This window comes from Anabrus simplex, chromosome 11 (genome assembly GCF_040414725.1).
Source record: "Anabrus simplex isolate iqAnaSimp1 chromosome 11, ASM4041472v1, whole genome shotgun sequence".
Lineage (NCBI taxonomy): Eukaryota > Metazoa > Arthropoda > Insecta > Orthoptera > Tettigoniidae > Anabrus > Anabrus simplex.
Window position 1 is genome coordinate 53,971,544 of NC_090275.1, and position 26,668 is coordinate 53,998,211.

The 26,668-nt window shown below is 41.5% G+C and overlaps 1 protein-coding gene across 2 annotated transcripts in view; it reads right to left on the reverse strand.

Moving 5' to 3' along the window:
- The window catches only part of LOC136883579 (ras-related protein Rab-32), a 333,780-nt gene that overhangs the window by 29,129 nt on the left and 277,983 nt on the right, over positions 1 to 26,668 (reverse strand). Inside the window, exons 4-5 of one of the 2 annotated variants that reach the window (XM_068229568.1) lie at positions 18,293 to 18,349; positions 172 to 232 (exon numbers count right to left, since the gene is read on the reverse strand). In XM_068229568.1, coding sequence (XP_068085669.1) covers positions 172 to 232; positions 18,293 to 18,349 — 118 coding nt within the window. The remainder of the gene's footprint in view (positions 1 to 171; positions 233 to 18,292; positions 18,350 to 26,668) is intronic. The other variant, XM_067155976.2, reaches the window with a different exon arrangement.

Genomic DNA, 26,668 nt, shown 5'->3' on the forward strand with positions numbered 1-26,668 from the left:
ATGATCAGCATCATATCAAACTAATCCGCTGGTGACTGATGCAACAAACAGTAATGTATCACTGATGAGTGTTGGTTAGTGCAAGCAGGATATTACTGTATGTTTTAGAATGACAGGTTCACATTCTTTATTATTAGTTTAGAAGTGGAAAAAGTTGTAGCGGCAACTTACCTTTGGAATAGACTGGAATGTTGCAAGGCGGGAGACGTCAAATACTATAGCTGCTGCAACCCTGGAAAAGATAAAACTATCTTAGTACATACATTCATTATATTTGTCTTGTCCAACTGGGAATTTGCTGCATTATCTTTATTACAAACTAGCGGCGCTGCCCGGGCACTTTGCTGATTGTTACTTCTAGGTATTCCATTCATTACCTATTAATAGAGTCATGATTTTTTCGCGTTAACGGTAAGTGCGACAAGAAATATTTTGAAGCGATTTTGAGATATCTTAACGAATTATAGGATTCTGGTTAAAAAAATAGTAATTTTATTTTTCGCGAATTACAGCGAATTAAAGCGACAAAGCCTGTTTAAAGCAAAATTTACGTATTTTGCGATAAGTGCGAAAATGCAGCGAAATTCATGGAAAGGAACGATCTTGAAATTATATTTCAGTAGTACGTTTTAGGTATTCCATTACCTATTAATAGAGTCATGATTTTTTCGCGTTATCGATAAGTGCGACAAGAAATATTTTGAAGCGGTTTCGAGATATCTTAACGAATCATATGATTCTGGTTAAGAAATTAGTAATTTTATTTTCGTGAATTACAGCGAATTAAAGCTACAAAGCCTGTTTAAAGCGAAATTTATTTATTTTGCGATAAGTGCGAAAATGTAGCGAAATTCATGGAAAACAGAAAAAAGAAAAACAGAAGACAGAATAAGGATTTCTCATTTCTACAGAAGTATCTCTTCTTATTAATATTCTATAAAATCCCTTAATGGTATGGCCATATAGGGTGAAAGGGTAATTTGTTATGTAACCAATTCTTTGGCTATTTGTTTTACGTCGCACCGACACAGATAGGTCTTATGGCGACGATGGGATAGGAAAGAGCTAGGAGTGGAAAGGAATTGGCCGTGACCTCGAGGTACAGCCCCAGCATTTGCATGGTGTGAAAATAGGAAACCACGTAAAACTATCTTCAGGGCTGCCGACAGTGGGGGTTGAACCCACTATCTCCCGGATGCAAGCTCACAGCTGCGTGGCCCTAACCACACGGCCAACTCGCCCGATGAAGTTATGTAATCTTTATTAGGGCTATAGTATAGTTCTAATCAAGATTACATTAGGAAGAATGAATGGTTATCGATATTGTTTCTCTTTATTTATCTATCTTTCACATAAGTAATTCGCAAATCTCACGAATTAACCTTTATATGAATAAATTTAGGAAATCGAAACCGACTTTCAACCTATTAGGTTGGCCATTTTTGTTCTATATTTAACATCTCTTCAACACGTACTAAATGTACGTAACACGACCTAATGGGTTGAAAGTCGGTTTCGATTACAATGCGGTCGTGAAAATTTAATGTTCAATTTTAGGCAATGATTACGCGCAAAATTAAAGCGACGGGGTCAGCCCTATTTCGAGAAGTAACGCGAAAAATTGTTTCCTCTTCGCAAAATCGAACATAAATTAATGCGAAAAAATCACATTTCTACCTATTAATTATGTGTGAAGTAAACTTTTGAACATATCTTTATTGTGAAGTTGAATGATGTTTTAAGAACTATTCTTTTAGTTTAAGTTATGTGCTTAATTTCAAGTTTTAATTCAGATTGTTTGTTTCTCGTTAATTAAACTAATTTCGGTCAGTTTGGACGTTTCCTTCATCGCCAGTTCTCACCATGCCTACGCAGCTGAACTGGTACTTAAACGCCATCCAGAGTGTCACTCCCTTCCCTGGGGTTGCTGGTGGCGTCTTACTCCTCAAGTATATTTTCGAGATAGTAATTAGTATTTGCACGAAGTTTGCTTGAAAGATATTCTCGAAGATACTGTACACTGATACTGTATTGTTATCAGTGGCGGCTGGTGCAGAAAATCAGTTGTGTGCTGTGATCCATCCCCGCTCCAAAATATTTAAAAAAATATTGAGAAACATACCGGTACGCGGTTTTCAAGAGGCTCTCCACTGAGTTTTCCGCACTGAACAAAAACACCCCAACACATATACACATTCCTCATAATAAAACTATGGCCGTGCGCGTAGAGGCGCGCGGCTGTGAGCTTGCATCCGGGAGATAGTAGGTTCGAATCCCACTATCGGCAGCCCTGAAGATGGTTTTCCGTGGTTTCCCATTTTCACACCAGGCTGTACCTTAATTAAGGCCACGGCCGCTTCCTTCAACTCCTAGGCCTTTCCTATCCCATCGTCGCCATAAGACCTATCTGTGTCGGTGCGACGTAAAGCCAATAGCAAAAAAAAAAAAAAAAACTATATAATTAAACACACAATAAACCTACAATGGCAAAATATTCACGAACTCAAACACTTGGTGTGAGCGCGCAAATACAGAACTTCCCAATGTTACCAAAATCATTGAAATAAAACCAAAACGTCGTAATGCAAAATTACATGTTTTTATAGTCTCATTTATAAACTAGACATTTTAACTTAAGAAAATCACAATATCATGTCCTTATTTTGACAACATAAAATGTACAATTTTTAAAATTCATTGATTTGGTTATGGAATAGGCAAGTTGGAAGTATTCTATCCTCTTTGGTCTTAAAAGACCTGGCGGGAACAGCTCTACAGTATTTTTTTTTTCCCGTTTGCTTTGAGCGATCCCTTCTAAAATGCTACCGCTAAGTCAAGAGGGTGCCACCTGCCACTCTGTGGTCGAACGAAGAATCGCTGTGAAGTGACGTCTTGGCGGTTGTTTCTACAGCCTATCGGAAAAGTTGAGCAAAAAGCTTAGAAATTATCGCTGAGCTGTGATCTGCACAGCACCCGGCGTGGAGCACACGACTAGTTACCTGGTTGTGAGACGAGCTGAATAATTTCCTATTCTTTGGCTGACTTCTTTTTCAATGCACTGTATTTGATTGCAGATAATATTTTTAAAGTAATTTCGTTTTCAAATAGACAATGTGCTGCACCACTTCAGCACATAAGTTAGGGCCGCCCCTGATTGTTATGTGCTATGTGTTTTCGATTATTTTACATGTCACCCACTTTCCTAGGGGTATATTTTCGACATAGAAACTCATATAAGTACCGAATCTGGTTGAGAGATGTTCTGGAAAATACATACATACATACATACATACACACACACATAATATTAAATTAAAAGTACAAAAAAGTAACTGAAATAAGTACTGTATTTACAGTACAGTATTTGTGGAGTAAGACTGAGAGGAATTTCATTGGCTTTCACTTGAAGAACAGGTCCATTCATCGGCTCATTATTTGTTCTTTGCTGCTTAAACGACCTAAGTAAAGATTCTTCACTATCTGTGTGCTTAGATGATCTGGCCCGCTTGACATTTTAAATATTAGAAAAGAGATTGTATTTTCTCTCTGTTCTTCCAATTTGTAGAAATCATTCATACTGATGCGCCCAATTCCCTCCCGATGTTAACGTTTGTTTTTCCATTTTCCGACTGCCATATCATGTGTGACTTTTCATTAATATATAATTTTTTTTGCTATACCTTTAATAACGAAAGCTGGCGTTTGGCATTTTTTAGAGGGAGGTCCGTTTACTGCCTACCGGGGCGGGATAAAGGGGGTGGCGGTATCGTTGCCATGGAAACGAGGGTGGGGCGACTGCGGTTGCCATGGAGATAAAACTTCTGGCCAGCTCGTCTTGCTGGGAGTTGCCGTTGCCAAACCTCTCACTTCACTTGTGAGTTAGATATTGACGCAAGCAGTTCAGTGTGAGTGGTATTCTATTTCTGTTTTGTGGCCGTCAGTAAGTTTCTAATTGTATTTTAAATACTATTTACGTACGTACGTACGTACGTACGTACGTACAATCATTGTATTTTAATTTAAATTTCGAGTACGATGAAACGCGCCAGGTAGTCTACCGCTGGGTGGTGTGGAAAAGAGTACACATGATTTATGACTCCCCGTCCTCCCCGCACACCCTTATCCCCTTGAACTCACTTTTTCTTATTTGTTTTACGCCAATAAGGTGTACAGAGACAAAGTATAGGACAAAGGGCATGTTGAAGGATTTGTCAGGCTATAGGTACCACCCCTGTCAAAGAATAATAATATTGATTTTACGTTCTGTAGCACTTTCAAATACCACCGGACTGAGCCAGGATCGAACCTGCTAAGTTGGGATCAGAAGGCCAGCGCTCTACTCTCTGAGCTATCAGGCCGGTCCCTGTTAAAAATAACGCAGCATGAGACCAAGTCAGTCACAGTCACAGAAAAATTTGTCCCATTTGCGATCACCCCCATTACAGTGGAAAATGTGAAGAAAGACCAGTTCATGTCAGCGGTCAGAATGAAGGAGGGAACAAGTGAGCCGGAAGCGAGGGGTAAGAGAATGTAGAAAGGAATTCTGGAATGTGGCAACATCGTGAAATGGCACGTGCAATGCTCCTCCCTCCAACCTTACCTGTCAAACGCCAACTTTAGTTAAGTCTAGTATAGTGGCTTTACGTCGCACCGACACAGATAGGTCTTATTGCGACGACGGGATAGGTCTAGGAGTGGGAAGGGAGAGGCCGTGGCCTGAATTAAAGTACAGCCTCAGCATTTGCGTGGTGTGAAAATGAGAAAACACGGAAAACCATCTTCAGGGCTGCCGACAGTGGAATTCGAACCCACTATCTCCCGGATGCAAGCTCACAGCCACACGCCAATAACCGCAGAGCCAACTCGCCCTGTCACCAATATTAAACATTTTCCTTTTCCTTAGCGACATATTCACAGCGATGCTTACCTTGATTGGATGTTTTAGCCGATACCTTTCTCTGAAAATGTGATAAAAATACGTCATATAGGCCTAAAACGGTATGTTGCAATCTCATTGGCTGAATGGTCAGGTTGAGGCCTTCGTTCCAGATGGTTCCGGGTTCGATTCCCGGCCGCGTCGGGGATTTTAATCGCGTCTGATTAATTCTTCTGGTCCGGGGACCGGGTGTTTGTGTTTATCCCAGCACTGTCCTCTTCATATCCAGACAACACACTAGACTACCAACCACCACAGAAACACGCAAAAGCAATTATATCCCTTCATATAGGGTTGGCGCCAGGAAGGGCATCCGGCCGTAAAACAGGGCCAAATCCACATGTTCGACACAGTTCGCACCCGCGACCCCACGGATGTGGGGGAAAAATACGATATGTCGTAATTAGCGATGCCGTACTACACGATTTTTTCAAATGCAGAATATATATTAGACGGGGCCGTTAGATTTCGCCGTTATATCAATTAAGTCGTTAAAGGCGATATCGCAATAAACGGTTTCGACTGTATTTGAAAATAATGAACAATCCCAAATTTTCGATTCATGATGACATTCCACGTTTCGTTCTAGAAATCCACCCCTACCACTAGCGTAACTGCTTGTTGATGGTAACTTGAACATTGATGCTAAGAGGCATGACTTCTGGACTGAGAGTGCTCCATCTGATGTGCATGACCTTATCGGCCCCATACAGAAACCCAAGGGCTTTGAACTTCCGAGACGTACGCCCTATGTGGAAAAGTCTCAATTACATCCGAACAGGACATGGAGTATGTACGTACAACCTACACAAGTGGTGTCAGCAGTCAACCCTATTCTGTGCTTGGGGAGCACCGTACCAAACCACCCGGCTCACCATCGAGGAGTACAATTTGAAAGCCTATACGGGTGATCCGAGAGACATTTTCAGTGCTACACCATCCAGCTTTGAGTGGATAGCTAGACTGGGCATTGGGCTCTAACATTATTTTGTTTCGTGTCATTCCATTAATATGTATTTGATTATTTGTATCTTTTATATATTTATTTATTTATTTTATTTATTTATTTATTTATTTTTATTGCATCGGAGGTACACATTCTCCATTCTGTTAAACTGCGCGCCTTCTATAAGGCCATTTGGGCCATGAAACTGGAACTAGTGTAAGGCAAGATACTTCGATTTTCAACTGTTAGAGGCCTCTACCATCGGCCTAAGTGCCCCCCTCTGGCGGGATTAAGGACAATTCATTCTTAAGGGAATTTCAATTTTTTTTGAAAGTGGCAAACCTCAAGTTTGTGAAGATTGTTTTGTTCATGTGTCAAAGTTGTCAACTCTCCTATGGCTTCCTTCTTCCTTAGTTATTAACCAGTCAGGAATATTGTGTATATTTTCTCTTGCCAATTAAAACTGTACAGGCATCCTGTACATCTGAAAATGGCTCTGAAAACTTCCCCTCAGAAATGCTATAAAAGTTGGGTGCTTTAGGGATGTATTGCCATCTTCATCGCTCCGGTATAGAAAGTGCGGCGAGTTATTCGGAGGCAGGGGTTGCAGGGCGGCGTTCGGAAGGCCTAACAGCTCAAGGTAATGGCAGAAATTTCTTAACCTGTGATAGCTCGAGGGGAATGTTTCAAACTTATTTAATCGTAAGGTCCTAATTTAAGGTTTTAAAGGTAGATTTTTGGCAAGTCTGAGGACTCTGTTCAAATCCCTGCTGGGAAACATGTAAATTAAGGGAACGAAGAGTGATCATCCTCTGTTGATTCCCATTCATCTTGGTATGGGGCGACTAAAATTTTCTAAACTTCTAAATTCTTAACACTCTTTCGGCATTTAATATTTCTCGTTTAGCCTCTGCAATTTCGAGCCATAAGCCCACTTAGGGTTTTATGAGATTTTTTCAAAAAGAGGTGCAAATGTTTCGCCTCCTAGCCTTTTTTTCATGCCCAATCATATTAAACCTTTACTTTTTTCATTATGGCCCTTTAGAATGGGAACTCATTGCTGTTTATTTGATAATCGTTTATAGACTAGTGTGTAACAGACTGCTGAGGAGAACTGAAGTGTGCTAGAAACTTGTTACTCTGAATTACATTAACTTTTGGAGCTCAAACTCCTTGACGATGAAAGTGAGTGGAGCAAACATGCTCTTGTAAAAGTGTTCCAGTTTAGAGCTATAATGCTCATTCCTTGTATGTTATCATGTTGATAACTCTCTCTAGTTCTTGTACCTGATTGTGGGACTTACAGTCCGCTGTTGTTATCAGAGCTGACGAGCACATTTGTTATTCTATGTAATTCTTGTTCCAAATCTTCTATTTATCAAATAAAAAAAGAAGGAAAGAAAAAAATTTCAACATTTAGTGCTTTAACTTATGCTCTTGTCATTTCCTTGTCTGTCCGGCATCTTCTCACACCTCTGAGCCACGATATTTCCGTAACAATTATTATTGTTATTATTATTATTATTATTATTGTTGTTACCGTGTTTTGGTGGTAGGTAGAGGTGAAAGAAGGTGCGGGCGTGAACGGGTCTCAAACTACGGAATCAAAGTTAATGTAAAATTTAACAAGGTTATATTTTCTTTCCAAAAACAAAGAAATAACAAGTATGGCAGGTACAACGAAGCAAATCAAAGGGGAGTCACAATATTTACAGGATTTGGGCTTCGAGCCCCGAAAACACAATGCTTGGGCAATCAGCCCAGTTTTACCTCTAAGACACAAGTTTCAACAGAGGGGCAGAAAACCCCATTCATACCTCGGAGCCCTTGCTCCAAATTACACTAAAAAGCCTCCACGAGGCATATGACACTCGATTTTCAAAAGAGCCCCACGCTCTCAAAATTTAAGCCTTTCAAAGGCTACACCAAACTCCACCTTCAAGTTGTCCTCAACGGACCGAAACACAGGGGTGAAATACCCAATCTACTGAGGTCTAATAAATGAAAAAGAAGGTTAAGTAAATGACCTCAAAGGTAACAATTTGAGAGGAGGCGAACTTGCACTCCTAATACACTTTGTTTTTTTTAAGACCTATTTTGGCTCTTAGGCCACTGATGCAAGGGCTAATCCCATACTACAGAGGTGACTTAAGAAAAGAACAATAGTTTCACGTTATCGAAGAATAGGTTGTGAAAAATAAGTTCACCTCAAAACAATATGAGTGGGAGCTCGAGAGGGTTAGCACTCTCTATCCCAGTACGTAGCTTTACAAGAGAATAGAAAAAGGAGTAGTTACATATTAGGAAAAGGTTACATAGTGGAACGCTTCGAACCCGCCCCGAAAGTTAAACTGCTGAGCAAGCAAAGAAAGAATTTATTAATCGGCCATTACCTTGTTGATGACCGCAGCCGGAGAAAGAGGCGCTTCCCGCCTCCTGCTATGTACTTAATACACTGAAAGATGGAACAGAAGTGGCCTGGGGACCCTAAAATCAGCAGTTTATATCCTCTCGCGGAAGATTCTAGGCGTTAGGGGAAAGAAAACACCCTCCCACAAAAATTTTATTGGGTAGGACCCCGCAACAGATTCCAGCTGGGGAAAGATACACCGGATTGGTCAAAAATTAATCGAAGAAATTTGGGATTGGATACATTCAACACAAGGGGAAGAAAGGGGTAAATATTGCCAACATAAACAATGACAGAAAGAAATTTAACAAAGAACAAACTCTTGAAATTAAATTTTCTCCAACAAAATAGTTCTTTGATTTCGCACTAGGTTGCACTATTGTAGATTTTCAGTAGTGTCCTCTAGAAGAGAAAGTTCACACTTCTTAATACAAGCAAAACAAAGGTACGTCGAAAATGACACAGTTCAAAAACTCAAAATTTCCAAGTGGTGACATCTTCTGAGAAACTAGAAAATTAATAGTGTAAACAAAGTTCAGACTTCCTCCAGAAGAGGAGTTTCAACTGGCGCAACTTTTAAATAAACGGAGTAGAGGTGTACCGCCCGGTACAGACCTCCCCCCCCAAAAGTTCCTCCAAGGGGTAGCACAGAAGAACATAAACTTTTGTTTGAAAATAAGGTCCAAGTTTTAATGTGAATATGAAGATAGATTGCAGTAGCATTTATGAGATTTTCTTAATTTGGTTGTTTAGGTTTCCAAATTTGTTGTTGCAGGTGAAGTAAAGTCTTTATGTTTGTAGAAGTTGAATTTCTGAAGATAAACTTTTAATACTTGAAAGTGAAGGAAAATTTTGCAATGTCCACCAAATATTGCTGTTGAATTCCCAAGTGTAGTTATTGCTTATAGTGACTGTCCATGTAGTTGATGTAGATTAAGTTGGATGGCCAGACCGGCCGTTGCAGCTTGCGTCCAAAAGGAGGCCGCTCGGACCCCTCAAGTACCCTGAGATACCGCTCGCCCGCACAATGAGGGGAACAGAGGTGTTGAAACACGCCGCGCCCGCGGTGAACATATACAGGCTGCGGGCCAGTAGCAGGTCGTGCGCCGCACATCAGCCTTGGCCGGGAGGAGAGCTCCGGCTCGCCGGGCACATGTCGTCTTCGCTGGAGAGGAGGGGGCCCATCCCCCTCCCCAGTTGCTGCACGGCGCTGCGCGGCTGCGGGGGCACTGAAACATTAAAGCTAGGCGGCAGAATTGTGTTGGACCATCGTCTTTTTGAAGGCACAGGCATTATGGAGAGGTTGAGGGGCCAGCGGCGTGTAGATATCCATGGCATTTAATATTATGAAGCCACAGTGTAAGGTGGAGCAGGAGACGGGAGCGTGGTAATGGCCGTGGCAAGAACAGGATGGCAGTTTAACGGATCGGGGCAGGTTTTACAAAAGGCTTACATCTAAAACCAAAATATTATAGAAGGTGCAGAATGCCATAAAGGGGAAACTCAAAAAAAAAAAAATATATAACCTTCATATCCTTTCAAAATAATATGAAGCAAGTTAACACAAAATTACACCGGTTTCACCTGGGACAAGTGAACTCTAAATATCCTCTCGGTGGCTGGATTACTTAACAATAAGGTAACCGGCGTAAGAAAATCGAGAATGATACAAGGCCCATGAAATCTGGGGGCAAGCTTGCCCGCGGGAACAAAATTTTTGACCATAACCTGGTCACCTACCTTCAAAGGGGTGGGTCTCCGTCCACGATCATACCTTTCCCTAACCTTTTCATGAGACACTTTAAGATTGGCTTTAGCCTTCTTCCAAAGATCTTTAATATTGTCCGGATCTATTGTCTCGGGTAGAATGTCATTCAGGGACCAAAGGTTAGAGAGCGGCGAGTTGGGAACAAACTTAAACATCAAAGAAGCTGGAGTAAAGTTGTGAGATTCATGAACCGCCGAATTCAAAGCAAAAGCTATCCAATGCAGGGACGTGTCCCACCTGGAAGGATCTTCATGATGATAGGCAATGAGTGCGGACCTGAGATTACGGTTAACCCGTTCAGCCAGAGATGGTTGAGGGTAATAAGCAGAAGTAGTTACATGAGAGATGGCCAAGTCAAAACAGAATTTACGAAATAAATTTGATGTGAACGCCTTAGCATTATCAGATACAATATATTGACACGGACCAAAAGAAGCAAAAATAGAATTTAAGCAGGTAATGGTAGACTGAGCGGTAGCCAGCTTAGTTGGAAATAACCAAGAAAATCTGGTAAAACCATCTACGCACACAAAGATGAACTTGTTAGCATTACCCTTTGACTGGGGGAAGGGTCCTACATAATCGATATACAGGCGTTCCATGGGGCGCGACGCTTGATGCGAAGACAAAAGGCCTACCTTGGTGGACATGGTGGGTTTACTAAGCAAACAAGATTTACAAGCTTTTACAAGTTCACGGATTTCACCGTCCATACCTTTCCAGATGAACATTTCACGAATCTTTTCACGAGTTTTAAAGATACCCAGATGCCCTCCTAATGGGGTCTCATGATAATACTTGAAGATCATAGGTACCAGAACAGCTGGAACGACAACTTTCATCATCTTGTCATGCCTCGAAGGGCAACATAAAACACCATTCCTCAGAACATAAGGGACAACATGTTCCCCAGAAGAAAGGGTTTCCATTATCGGAGCCAGCGTAGGATCTTCACGTTGGTATTTCTCGATATCCCTAAAGAGCATGGGAGCATCTGTTAAGATGGCATTAACATCAGATAGCATGGACTCGGGAGGTGGTGAACTGTCGACCGGTTCATGGGTCTCGACGTCGTTTGAAAACATACGGCTGAGTCCATCCGCAACAACATTTTCGGTGCCTCGGATATGCCGGACATCGAATTGGAAGGCAGAGATACGGATGGCCCAACGGGCTATACGACCAGTACGACGCGGCCTACCTAAGACCCAGCTTAATGCTTGATTATCTGTCTCCAGGTCGAATTTGACGTGTTCCAGATAGAGACGGAACTTTTCTAAGGCGAATAAGACTGCCAAACCTTCGAGCTCATAGATAGAATACTTGGCTTCTTGAGCTGACAATGTCCTAGACGCATAGGCGATGGGTCGCCTCCCTAGTTCAGTCTCTTGAAGAAGGACTGCAGCTACCGCCGACGACGACGCGTCGGTTTGGACGATGAATTTCTTCGAGAAATCAGGCATAGCAAGTACAGGCGCATTACAGAGAGCTAATTTAAGGTCTTCAAAAGCGGCTTGTTGAGAAGGTCCCCACTCGAATTTGATGCCTTTCCTACGAAGAAGGTTTAAGGGCGCCGCTCTATTAGCAAAGTTAGGAATGAACTTCCTGAAGAAATTCACCATACCAATGAACCTGGCGATACCTTTAACGTCCTTGGGAGGTTTAAAATCACGGATGGCCTGTGTTCTAGAATGATCGACTGCTACCCCATCGGGTGACACAATATGCCCTAGGAATGACATAGAGGGCTTAGCAAAAGCGACCTTGGACAACTTAACCGTTAACCCAGCCTTACGAAGGCGATCGAGAACTTCTCGCAGATGATCTAGATGTTCTTCAAAAGTCTCTGAAAATACGACGACATCATCCAAGTAGTGATATAAATATTCAAATTTGATGTCGGAGAAGACCCTATCCAACAGCCTAGTGAGTACAGCTGCCCCCGTGGGGAGCCCGAAAGGCACGCGGTTGTATTCATATAAATTCCAGTCCGTGGCAAACGCTGTAAGATGTTTAGACTCTTCGGCGAGGGGAATTTGATTATAGGCCTGATTCAAGTCCAAGATGGTGAAGAACTTGGCCTTACGAAACCATGAAAAACAAGAATGAAGGTCAGGAAGGGGCACAGATTGCAACACCACCTTCCGATTGAGAGCCCTGTAATCAATGACAGGCCTGAAGCCTCCTTGGGGTTTCGGGACTAGAAAAATAGGCGAAGAATACGCTGACTTAGAGGGCCTAATAATACCATCCTTCAACATCTGATCGATGATTTCTTTTAGAGCCTTCATTTTAGGTGGAGATAGCCTATATGGTGGAAAACGGACAGGAATCGAATCCGTGACCTCAATTTTGTATTCAATAAGGTCAGTAACACCAAGAGTATCAGAGAACACCTCGGGAAACGACTGACACAATTTCCGAATACTATCAGCCTGCTCCTCAGGTAGATGTCTAAGGTCTAACAACATCTCATCCTGGGTAGGCGAAATAGATGAACATGATACAGAATTACACTTTAACAAGGGAATTCTACAATTGGACGCAAATTTGAATGTGCACGACCTACTCTGGAGATCGAGCACAAGACCAGTGTGAGAAATGAAGTCCGCTCCCAGAATGATGGGGCAAGACAAGTGCTTAGCCACAAACAGTTTGATTTTCCATGTAAATTTAAAAATACGAATTTTTACCAGTAAGGAACCTAGAATTTCTAATGGGGATGAATTAGCCGAAAAATATTGAATGGGAGATGAGACATAGTCAGGTAGTTTACAAACAGATTTCAATTTAGAATACCATTCAGCCGAAATAATCGAACAAACACTGCCTGAATCTAAGAGAGCTGTTATAGGCTCGTTATTTAACTCAATCTTAAGAAAAGGAACAGGTGCGGGGGTATCCGCCGCAATCCTAAGACATTCTTTAGGGCATTCAAAAGATGAATTTGAAGGCTGATCGTTCTCTGCATTTACAACCTGTTTACTAGGGGCTGAGTCTCGGGAAGATCGATTAGTCGACTCAGCCGACGCCACTAGTCACTTTTTATTATTGGCATAGCTGGAATTTGCACCAGAAGTTGAGCAGGAGGGGGTGCTACTTGAGTTTGGGCAATTCTTGGCGATATGTGAGAAGGCCCCACACTTAAAACAGCCTTGTGATGACCCTGCTCCATTCCTTGTCCCACTTGACTTGATCAGAGGACACTTATTCCGCAGATGGTCAGGCGACCCGCAAGCATAACATTTACGGGGATTGACTGGTCGGCGAGGTGGAGGCCGAGTGTTACTAAAGGAAGGCGGGGGTTCTTTCGCGACACGCAAAGAATCGGCGTATCTAACTCCTTCCGCTGAGACGGCCAATGCTTCAAGTTCCGAGAAAGTTTGCGGACACGCCGCGAAACACAAATACGACCTATAGGATGGTGAAATACCTTCCACAATAGCTTGCACAATTTGATCCTCAGGGAAGTGAAGAGCAAACACCCTAGTATAAAACTTAATGTCCTGTATGAAATCAGCCAAGTTTTCATCCAAGCGCTGTACACGATAATAGTACTTCTGAATAAGGGAGGACCTGGCCCTAGCCGGGATGAAGTTAGCTAGCAAATGGGCATGGAAATCCTCAATAGATGATTGCTCGGCAATGGCTCTTACGATTTTATCTGAGAGAATACCAATAGCATACGGATAGATAATTTGCAATATTTGACATGGAGAAAGAGAAAAAACAAGGGCATGATCCTGAAATTTCACTAGAAATCTTAAAAATGAAATTACATCACTGGTGGTATTAACGGAAAACTTAGAAATACCTCTGAGCAACATTGCCAATGGATGAGGCAAGCTGCTGAACCCGGGTGACATAGTAGGCAAAGGTTTCAATGGCAAGGAAGTCAATTCCGAACGGATGTTACTCAACGATGCACGGCGTTCAGATTCGTTGTCCAATGGGGCAGGGGTAGTTTGAGCAGCAACGGTTATCCTATTGACTCCTCCCTTGGGAGGCGCTTCCTCACTACCTGCATTCACAATGGTGGCTTGATCAGATTTGGGAGGAACTTCCCCAGTTAACAATTGAGTGACTTTACTAGACAATTCAGAGATAGTTTCGAGGAGCGTATTAGCTTGCTTCCTCTGAACGTCATTCACCTTTAGAGACAACAGATCATTAACCCTATTCGAAAAATGATATAGCCTGCCTTGCACACGCTTAATTTGATTCGGAGACGGATCATTTTCATCAAAAAAAACTAACTACAGAAGCTAGCCCAGTAATATTCTCGACAATCGTGGAAAGAGAGTCATCAATTTCTTTTTCTCCCAAATTGGGGATGGAAATGGGCAAATCAAGGGACTCTCTAAGCTTGTTAGTGTCGATAGCAACCGTGCCTCCAGATTGCACGTTTCTAATAGTTAATTCGTAGATCAACTCCTCTTTGCGCAAATAGTTAAGGAGGAGAACATCGCGAGGGCCAGGCATGATGACAGAAAGATTTTGAAAAACTCAAAAAAATTCCAGCAACTGAGAAAATTGTTAGAGTTCGGACGAAAGCAATGTTTAGCCCTCAAAAGGGGCTAAATTGAGACCCATTCAACCACGCTCTGCTACCACTTGTTACCGTGTTTTGGTGGTAGGTAGAGGTGAAAGAAGGTGCGGGCGTGAACGGGTCTCAAACTACGGAATCAAAGTTAATGTAAAATTTAACAAGGTTATATTTTCTTTCCAAAAACAAAGAAATAACAAGTATGGCAGGTACAACGTAGCAAATCAAAGGGGAGTCACAATATTTACAGGATTTGGGCTTCGAGCCCCGAAAACACAATGCTTGGGCAATCAGCCCAGTTTTACCTCTAAGACACAAGTTTCAACAGAGGGGCAGAAAACCCCATTCATACCTCGGAGCCCTTGCTCCAAATTACACTAAAAAGCCTCCACGAGGCATATGACACTCGATTTTCAAAAGAGCCCCACGCTCTCAAAATTTAAGCCTTTCAAAGGCTACACCAAACTCCACCTTCAAGTTGTCCTCAACGGACCGAAACACAGGGGTGAAATACCCAATCTACTGAGGTCTAATAAATGAAAAAGAAGGTTAAGTAAATGACCTCAAAGGTAACAATTTGAGAGGAGGCGAACTTGCACTCCTAATACAATTTGTTTTTTTTAAAGACCTATTTTGGCTCTTAGGCCACTGATGCAAGGGCTAATCCCATACTACAGAGGTGACTTAAGAAAAGAACAATAGTTTCACGTTATCGAAGAATAGGTTGTGAAAAATAAGTTCACCTCAAAACAATATGAGTGGGAGCTCGAGAGGGTTAGCACTCTCTATCCCAGTACGTAGCTTTACAAGAGAATAGAAAAAGGAGTAGTTACATATTAGGAAAAGGTTACATAGTGGAACGCTTCGAACCCGCCCCGAAAGTTAAACTGCTGAGCAAGCAAAGAAAGAATTTATTAATCGGCCATTACCTTGTTGATGACCGCAGCCGGAGAAAGAGGCGCTTCCCGCCTCCTGCTATGTACTTAATACACTGAAAGATGGAACAGAAGTGGCCTGGAGACCCTAAAATCAGCAGTTTATATCCTCTCGCGGAAGATTCTAGGCGTTAGGGGAAAGAAAACACCCTCCCACAAAAATTTTATTGGGTAGGACCCCGCAACAGATTCCAGCTGGGGAAAGATACACCGGATTGGTCAAAAATTAATCGAAGAAATTTGGGATTGGATACATTCAACACAAGGGGAAGAAAGGGGTAAATATTGCCAACATAAACAATGACAGAAAGAAATTTAACAAAGAACAAACTCTTGAAATTAAATTTTCTCCAACAAAATAGTTCTTTGATTTCGCACTAGGTTGCACTATTGTAGATTTTCAGTAGTGTCCTCTAGAAGAGAAAGTTCACACTTCTTAATACAAGCAAAACAAAGGTACGTCGAAAATGACACAGTTCAAAAACTCAAAATTTCCAAGTGGTGACATCTTCTGAGAAACTAGAAAATTAATAGTGTAAACAAAGTTCAGACTTCCTCCAGAAGAGGAGTTTCAACTGGCGCAACTTTTAAATAAACGGAGTAGAGGTGTACCGCCCGGTACAATTATTATTATTATTATTATTATTATTATTATTATTATTATTATTATTATTATTATTATTATTATTATGTGCGAATGGATCACGCAAAGCTCTAACGATTCTGTTTTCTGAGTTGTCAAGCAGCTCTCGTGCTTTCTCCGTGGATCTTTTTTCGTTCTTCTGTCCATTTTGCTCCAATCTTCTTTTTCACTTCGTTCGCTGGTTGCGCACTTTCCACCCATTATATTTTTTCCTATAGAGGTTTCTGTCCGCGGTGTCAGTTGACTTCATCTGGGCTTTTTCCAGATCCTTCGTCACTTCCAGTACTCATGGAATATTTTTTAGATGTTCTATGTAGGTGAGAATCTTGTGTGTCAGTCTACTTGCCGGCAGTCTGGGGACGTGCACATAAAATTTCAGACGTCTTTTGCGGATGTCTGCTGCAATGTTGGAAAACTCTTCTGTCACTTTGCGTGACCTCAGTCTATAACCATCTTCTGTTTTTCGAGGGCCGAGAATTTCCCTCAGGATTCTTCTTTCTTCTTTTAAAATGTTTTCTAAGTCACCTTTCCCGTTTAGTGTAAGGGTCTCGCTGGCATATAAGACTTCGGGCTTGATTTCCATATTATAGTGTCTGATCTTTGCATGGCGGGACAAGCACTTTTCATTGTATATGTTGTGAACCCTACCGTAGGCTTTTCGAAATTTTTGTAGGCGAATTTTCTGGGCAGCCTTCCGCCTCCCGTTGGTTCAAGTATTTCTCCCAAGTACTTGAAGTGTGGTACTCGGTTGATTTGCATTTTAACATTTATATATATTATTTATTATCATCTTTTATTATTATTAATTTTATTATTATTATTATTATTATTATTATTATTATTATTATTATTATTATTATTTATAGATATTTGTAAATATAATTGTTTTTCTTCCTTGTGTAATGTCATACGGTAAGCAATCAATCAATCAATCAATCAATCAATCAATCAATCAATCAATCAATCAATCAATCAATCAATCAATCAATCAATCAATCAATCCACCACTGATCTGCATCTTTTGTTTTCCCAGTCTTTTCTTAAATAATTGCAAAGAATTTGGAAATTTATTGAACATCTCCCCCGATAAATTATTCCAATCCTTAACTCCTCTTCCTATAAACGAACATTTGCCCCAATTTGTCCCCTTGAATTCCAACTTAATCTTCTTATTATGATCTTTCCTACTTTTTCCAAATAAACATTAAAACCCAGAAAATAACAACAAATTAAAGGCAACAAATTTACCTCCAATAAGACAGATAACAACCCAGGGATCCACGGACTAAACAAAATCTTGGGACGGTAATAAATTGTTGTAATGCTATTAAAACTTATTCATCTACTGTCATTCCACGCCATCTATCCAACGGCAGCTGGGAACATACCACTTAGCCGAGCAGCTCGTCTACTTTCTCCCAAGACTTCCAGCCCAAACTTTGCAAAATTTTCGTAACGCTACTGTTTTGTCGGAAATGACCCAAAATAAATCGAGCAGCTTTTCTTTGGAATTTTCCCTGTTCTTGAATAGTATTATTATTATTATTATTATTAATATTATTATTATTATTATTATTATTATTATTATTATTATTATTAGTAGTAGTAGTAGTAGTAGTAGTATGTCAACGGCGCACTAGCCGCCAGCATCTTTAGAAGGTGTGGCAATCCAACTAACGAGCCCACTGCTAATTGGAGGCAAAATACTGGTCATTTCACGATTGAAAAGATCTAAAGAGCTTGAAAATTTATATTAATAAGATTATTGGTCAGAGTCAACTTTCCGGTTATTGTACAGTACAGTAATATGCCAACAAAATGTGACGATAATCACCATAATACAGTCCGGATGTTGAGGCAGCAATAGGTTAGAATGTAAACCAATTTAACCTGGCAGGAACCGTCGTCTACCAGCTCTTCCGTACTGTAGCGAGAGTAACATAAGTTTCAGGGGTTCTAGTAGACCGGGACCCAGCTCTTTACGCAAATCTCATAGCAGAACTGTTGTCCGGGTAGATAATATCTGTTATTTGCCTCAATATATTTGCATTCTAACCTTTTACGGCCTAAACATCCGAGCTCTTATGAAACATTAAATACACACTTACGCATATTTGTAGTAAACTCTGGTCATGTAACCGAACCGCTCGTGGCCCGCAATGTCCCTGGAAAAGAAATGCAGTTGCATTATATGAGTAAATATATCAGCTAAATATGAAGTGAGATACTTCTAAAATAATATTAATAAAATGTATCTTACTAAATCTCTACATTTTTAAATACTTACGAATAGCACTCCACAGTTCGTAATCTTTCTACTCCGGTTTCTTATATTAATACACCGGGCGAGTTGGCCGTGCGGTTAGGGGCGGACAGCTGTGAGCTCGCATCCGGGAGATAGTGGGTTCGAATCCCACTGTCGGCAGCCCTGAAGATGGTTTTCCTTGGTTTCCCATTTTCACACCCGGCAAATGCTGGGGCTGAACCTTAATTAAGGCCACGGCCACTTCCTTCCCACTCCTTGGTCTTTCCTTTCCCGTCGCCGCCATAAGACCTATCGGTGTCGGTGCGACGTAAATCCACGAGCAAATATATATATATTAATTCACTGTACGTCACGTCGAACTGTGAAGTCCTTTCTACAATAAATAATGAACCTATATAAGTTTTTATTTATTTATTTATTTATTTATTTATTTATTTATTTATTTATTTATTCGTCTATAACATACCATAGATTCAATTACAAAAGGCGGACTGTTGTAACCAAGGTTGAAGTTTACAGAACACAACTTTTATTGCTTCACTTTATGATATTTACACAAATAACTGAAATTTATTTTGAAGCAAAAAGGAATATTGAATCTTGAGAAAAGTCTGTCTTTATACAATATGTACAGGTTTGCAGTCTTTATATACACTTCTATCTTGAAAAGATAGTCTTTGTGAATTGACACGTTGATAGTCGAGAACTATCTGGCACACTAACATAAATGTTCATGAGAGTCCTTGTTTGTTGAAGTGCCTGAATTCCTAAAAAGCAAGTTCAATTTGATTGAAGAAATTCCACCTAGCGAAACTAAGGGAGCTTGCATAACTTAGGGAATGAAAATGGCTTGTAAAAGAGTTACGGGACATAGGCAGCGGAAACAGGTAAGGGAGCGGTGACCAGAGGTGAAACCTCGTACTGCCAGAAATTCAGTCCACCTGGTCGAAGCACATTTTCAAGAGGAGTAGCCTCCGTGCTCGACGTAGGGTGTATTCTGGAGCTGGACACCAGGGCAAGTGGGCGAGTAAGCAGGCAGGGAGCTCCTATTTATAGTACACTCGATGGTCAGGCACGCGCACTGAGGGCTGCGCGTCGAAGCTAGCAGAATGATACACAGGCGCGCGTGCAGCTGGCTGGCGAAGCGAGAAGAGAGCGCCGGACATACAACACCCTCCCCTCCTAAATACGCCGGTACGGCGTGAAACGGCGGCGGCGCTGGCGGCGACTGCGATGCTGGGGCGGAGCTGCTGACGTCTCTGTTGTATTGTCCGGAGCTGGAACTGGGCGGAGTGGCGCTGTCTCGTCCTGAAAGGAACCCATTGTTATTAAATGATCTAAAGCGCGTTCAGCAATAGATTTATCAGGTTTAGCAATAGCATCAATAGCTGGACAGGGGCGGTAGCGCAGACGTATCTGATCTTGATGGCGGCAGATACGTTTCTCCGTAGTCTGTATCTCGTATAGACGATGACCCAAAGATCTGCAGATGACTCCAGGTATCCAGAGTGGGTTGGATTTGAATGTCCTGGTGTAGACCTTGTCGTTGAGGGAGAACTTCGTTGGTGAGGTCTTATGCTGGGCCGGGAGAGGCTGTAACAGAGAAAGTAAAGTTCTGTGAGGTCGTCCATGGAGCTTCTGTGCAGGAGTGATATTATCAGCGCCGGGTAGAGTTCTGTAGTTGTTTAAGAGTTGGAGCAAGGCTTGGTCTTTAGTTAAGCCTGAAGAGACAGCTTTCTTCATACTTCTTTTAAATGTTTGTACGAAGCGTTCAGCTTCACCATTAGATTGAGGGTGAAAAGGTGGTGCTAGGATATGACGAATGCCATTATGTGTACAAAAGTTCTGAAAAGCAGTAGCTGTAAATTGAGGTCCGTTGTCCGAAATGAGTACTTGTGGTAAGCCTTCTGTAGTAAAGATTTTCTGGAGAGCACGAATGGTAGCTTCGGTTGTAGTAGTCGAATGCATATCCACGACATATGGAAAGTTTGACAGTGAATCGATGACTATTAACCACATGGAATTGAGGAAAGGACCTGCGAAATCGATGTGAACTCGTTCCCATGGAGTAGTAGCAGGAGGCCATGAAGCAAGATCAGAAGACGGGGCGTTCTGATTCGTTTGACATTGCTCACAATGACGTATTAGCTTTTCGATGGCGGCATCAATACCGGGCCAGTAGCAGTGTTGACGGGCGAGTTGCTTTGTTCTGGAGATACCCCAATGGCTTTGGTGTAATAATTCGAGAACTTGTTTCTGTAGGCTAAGTGGGATAACCACTCGGAAGATGGTGCCAGCTTCTAGTAATACAACTCCGGCACGAGTCGTGAGACGATGCTGCATACGATGATAAGGTGCCAGGTGGGCAGGAAGTGTGCTCTGAAGAGGCCAACCGTTGCGGATGAAGTACGTACAGTAGCAAGTGTACTGTCCTTATCCGTAGCTTTAGCTATGCAGGTAGCATCAATAGGAAAACTGGATACAGTATCTGCAAGTTCTATGTCCAACTGAAGACATTCAGATTCTTGAGAATCGAAGGCAGTATCAGGACCAACGGGTAAGCGGGAGAGGGCATCAGCATTACAATGCTGGGATGTGGCTCGATATACAATCTGATAGGAATAATCAGAAAGGAACATGGACCATATTTGAAGCTTTCTGAGGGAATTCTCTGGGATCTTATTACCAGGATGGAATAAGTGTACGAGAGGCTTATGATCGGTAATGATCAGGAAATGGTTGCCATAAAGATATTCATTGAAACGGCGAATACCAAAGATGATGGCTAAAGCTTCTTTCTCTATCTGTGAGTATCGACGTTGATGGTCATTAAGGGTTTTCGAAGCGAAGGCGATGGGGCGTTCTTGTCCATGACGATCCTTCTGGGAGAGAACTGCACCGACACCGTAGTCTGAAGCGTCAGTAGCTAGCGTGATGATCTTGTCAGGCTGAAAATGAGTGAGTTGTATAGCTTGAATTAAGGCGTTGTTGATTGTCTTCCATGCCTGTTGGCATTGCGGAGTCCACTGAAACTTAACACCTTTTTTACGTAGAGCGTTTAATGGAGCTGCCACTGTAGCGAAGCGTGGAATGAACTTATTATAATAGTTCGCTTTGCCTATGAAGGACTGAAGCTGCTTGAGGTTCTGAGGTGCTGGCATGTTTACTATCGCGGAGACATTCTGCATACTAGGACGAATTCCATTCTTATCAAGTATATGTCCGAGGTAGTGAACTTGAGGCTGAAAGAAGGTACATTTAGCGAGATTCGCTCGTAGGCCATTGTCTTTCAATTTCTGGAGAAGAAGGCGGAGATTGGTTAGATGTTCCTGATGATCTTTCCCAGTAACAATAATATCATCCAGGTAGTTAGCACAACCGGGAATTGAGGCGGTGAGTTGAGCCAAATAGCGCTGAAAAATAGCCGCTGAGGATGAAACACCGAATGGGAGCCGCTGGAGCTGGAGCAGTCCGAGAGGAGTGTTGAGTGTGAGAAATTTCTGAGATTCTTCGTCTAAAAGTAGCTGGAGATATGCTTCTTTAAGATCAACTCGAGAGAAGAATTGTCCACCAGAGAGACGACGGAATAAGTCTTCTGGACGTGGAATAGGAAAGATATCGGTGTCAAGTTGTGCGTTAACTGTAGATCGAAAATCGCCACAAAGTCGAACATTACCATCAGGTTTCTTGATTACCACGAGTGGAGTAGCCCATTGACTAGAAGTAACTGGTACTACAATTCCAGTTTGTATCCATCTTTCTAATTCTTTCGTGACCTGGTCTTGAAGTGCTAGGGGTACTAGACGTGCTTTGAGGAAGCGAGGCTTAGCTCCGGATTTCAGCTGTATGGTCTTTTGCTGTTCCGAGCTGAGAGTCGAAGACTTCAGGAAACTGCGCTAGGAGAGCGGTAACGTCAGAAGTAGGATGCAATGTAGATACGACGTTAATGTTGTCATGTATCTGGAAACCAAATAAGTTAAATAGATCCATGCCCATAATGTTTGATGCTTGTTACCTCGTCACTATAGAGTTGGCAACTGGGGTCGAAGAATTGTAGGTTGTTGCTTTTTTACCTCGTCGCCATAGAGTTGTGTTGTAACCAAGGTTGAAGTTTACAGAACACAACTTTTATTGCTTCACTTTATGATATTTACACAAATAACTGAAATTTATTTTGAAGCAAAAAGGAATATTGAATCTTGAGAAAAGTCTGTCTTTATACAATATGTACAGGTTTGCAGTCTTTATATACACTTCTATCTTGAAAAGATAGTCTTTGTGAATTGACACGTTGATAGTCGAGAACTATCTGGCACACTAACATAAATGTTCATGAGAGTCCTTGTTTGTTGAAGTGCCTGAATTCCTAAAAAGCAAGTTCAATTTGATTGAAGAAATTCCACCTAGCGAAACTAAGGGAGCTTGCATAACTTAGGGAATGAAAATGGCTTGTAAAAGAGTTACGGGACATAGGCAGCGGAAACAGGTAAGGGAGCGGTGACCAGAGGTGAAACCTCGTACTGCCAGAAATTCAGTCCACCTGGTCGAAGCACATTTTCAAGAGGAGTAGCCTCCGTGCTCGACGTAGGGTGTATTCTGGAGCTGGACACCAGGGCAAGTGGGCGAGTAAGCAGGCAGGGAGCTCCTATTTATAGTACACTCGATGGTCAGGCACGCGCACTGAGGGCTGCGCGTCGAAGCTAGCAGAATGATACACAGGCGCGCGTGCAGCTGGCTGGCGAAGCGAGAAGAGAGCGCCGGACATACAACACGGACCAGTCCTATTTTAATACTAAGTTTAGTAAACATAGCCCAATTCGAATAAAGCAACAGAAAAAAATTACTAAAAGAAAAAAACAATTGTAAATATATTTAACGTTGGATTCAATAATGCACCAGAACATTTATAGGTGCAAAGGCAGTGTCATAAAGATATTATCAAATCGTACAATGTAATATTTAACACCCTAAACGCAATTTTGTTTACATTATCCGTTACTCAATGGAAACTCTTCTATACACATAACATATTTTTCTATTTGCTTTACGTCGCAGCTACACAGATAGGTCTTATAGCAACGATGGGACAGGAAAGGCCTAGGAATGGGAAGGAAGCGGCCGTGGCCTTAGTTAAGGTACAGCCCCAGCATTTGCCTGGTGTGAAAATGGGAAACCATGGAAAACTATCTTCAGGGCTGCTGACAGCGTGGTTCGAACCCACCATCTCCCGGATGCGAGCTCACAGCTGCGCGCCCCTAACCGCACAGCCATCTCGCCAGGTCACATAGTAATTACTAGGTTCGGAAGTTCATGACAGAAATAAGTACAAAACATGCAAAAGAATATGTCTTAGAAATTAGCTAAATATGACCTGGAAAAAAAAGGTAAAATATGGCCTCAACGCTGACCATTCAGCCAAGGAGTCAGACATGCTGGGAGAAAAAATATGGCAAAAATGCAGTTTTCATTGAAGACTTTAATGCAGAATGCAAAGCCAGTAATAATACACCGTATTCTCCACCAAGAAGCCGTTTTTACGATGAATTCCATGATTTCTGCAGTAAATTTTATTATAAGATCTTATACATTCAAGCATTAGCAGTTCAAGTGTTTTCTACCAGAGGTCGAATCTCTGCCATATGATCTCCCATATCACACAGCGGTTAGGTGGTTGAACTGTGGTAAAATTTTGTCAAGTTCTTTTTTTCTTTCTTTGAAAACAGAGATTGAAATATTTCTAAATGAGAAAACAAAATCCTGTGGACTTTCTGTCTGAGAAAAAGTGACTGTGGAAACTGCTGTAGTTTTCTTGGCTGGTATTCCTCCATTTTAATGAATTGAATAAAAACTTCAGTGGAGAGTGCAATGTTATCTGTGACCTTTACGCACATGTTAAAAGGTTTTACACAAAAACTGATACTTTTTGAACCACGCGTTCTACAAAGAAATTCTGTACTCTTTGTCAAGTTTCAGGCAATGAAGGATGAAGATAGTTCACAATTTCCAATCTTGTTTGCAATGAAAATTCTTGGTGTTCTAAAGAAAGATTTCTCAGACATAAATACAAATTTTAAGGAGATCTGAATTTTCCAAACTGATACTGTATAAGTATGAAAGTATGAAAGGCAAGATGTTCAACCAGTATTACAAATGGAACTCATTGTTCCACACGCTGTTAGCACCGTGAAGGACGAATTTAAGGAAACAAGCCTTTGTTCAGTTTACAAATATCTTCCAGAAGAAAACCACCCTACGATCAAAGACTTTGCACGGAGTTTCTCATCTATTTCTGGGACTACTATAGGTGCGAGCATACATTTTTTATGTTAAATACAACAAAATAAAAATGTAACTTGAGTGACCAACATCTGAAAAATATTGTATGTATTGAGCAGACTGAATCAGCCTCAGTTTTTACATATTTATTTATTTATTTATTTATTTATTTATTTATTTATTTATGTATTTATTTATTTCATGCCTTCACTTGTGACGAAGTTATGGCTCACGACCCTCTCCTACATTTATACACATAATAACCATTTATTTATTTATTTATTTATTTATTTATTTATTTATTTGATTTGATTTGAAATCTGTCTTCCATTGGAGATAGTCTCATCGGGCTCAGTATACTCTCAAGATATTTTTTTTTACAATGTATAAATTTTCATTTATGTAGGTGATGGACTAAAATTTGGCACGATTTATTCAGCATTACTGTGACAATTTTGTCTCGTAAAGCTTATGATAAACCACATTTTTTCCGAAACGATTCAAAGAATTTCGGAACAACACCGCGAGACCCTATTAGAAGTCCTCTTAATTCTAGATGTTTCAGATTATATTTTTCCTTGAAATATCTCATTGTTGGCTCGTGTATGTTCTTCTTTTCAACATTTACTTCTTTTGACTGATTTTTTCCCGTTTCAAATCTAATTGTTGAGTCTGTGATGAATCCACTTCTGATCACATTCAGAAAACAGAATAATGAAATAATAAAAAATCCTAACCACTAAAAGTAATAAAATAGTGGTTACGATTAAGAAGGGGAGATGGCAGTGGCGTATCCTGGAATCTCCACTGAGGCATGCAACTGGTAACCATGCAGTTAACACAATGTATTTTAAGTAAATTTCAATTCTACTCACCTAATTACATGTAGGTGAACTCGAGCCAAACAGTTTTACGGTAAGTTTCTGGATTGAACGTGCGTACACAATTCTTGTTTTCTGTTTTTAAATTTACGAGGGTCCGCCTCTGTGGTGTAGTGGTTAGTGTGATTAGCTGCCACCCCCGGAGGCCCGGGTTCGCTTCCCGGCTCTGCCACGAAATTTGAAAAGTGGTACGGGGGCTGGAACGGGGTCCACTCAGCCTCGGGAGGTCAACTGGGTAGAGGTGGGTTCGATTCCCACCTCAGCCATCCTCGAAGTGGTTTTCCGTGGTTTCCCACTTATCCTCCAGGCAAATGCCGGGATGGTGCCTAACTTCAGGCCACGGCCGCTTCCTTCCCTCTTCCTTGTCTATCCCTTCCAATCTTCCCATCCATCGCAAGGCCCCTGTTCAGCATAGCAGGTGAGGCAGGCTGGGCGAGGTACTGGTTATCCTCCCCAGTGGTATCCCCCGACCCAGAGTCTGAAGCTCCAGGACACTGTCCTTGAGGCGGTAGAGGTGGGATCCCTCGCTGAGTCCGAGGGAAAAACCAACCCTGGAGGGTAAGCAGATTAAGATGAAGAAATTTACGAGGGAAGGTAGAGGTCTCCCGGCTTTAACTATTTGAAACTTTTCATCAAACGAACGGTCAGTAAATGGCTTTTCAAACTGATTTACAATTATATCCGTTTTAGACTCATCCATCGTTAATACCACATGTGCGCAAAATATAATAAAACACCGAAAAGGACGAATAGCACAGGAACAGCACACACAGAATGAACTCACTAATCAACAAAACACACAATGAATTAACTCACTAGTTAGCCACAACTCAAGCACGGGAGGTAAGTCACCCCAGTGGCACTGGTCAGTTTCGTCACGTTGGGTTCTCGCTGGGGGGGTAATCTGTGGGTCCCGTTCGCTGTAAACATGCCGACTTTCTCCAAGTTGCTAAAAGATGGCAGAGGGTAGCACGGGTATGGGGTGACAAATTCTGACCAAGTTTCAATTGCAGCGACATCGTTCGGAGTGTTTCAGAACTACGTCTGCCACTGAATGCAAT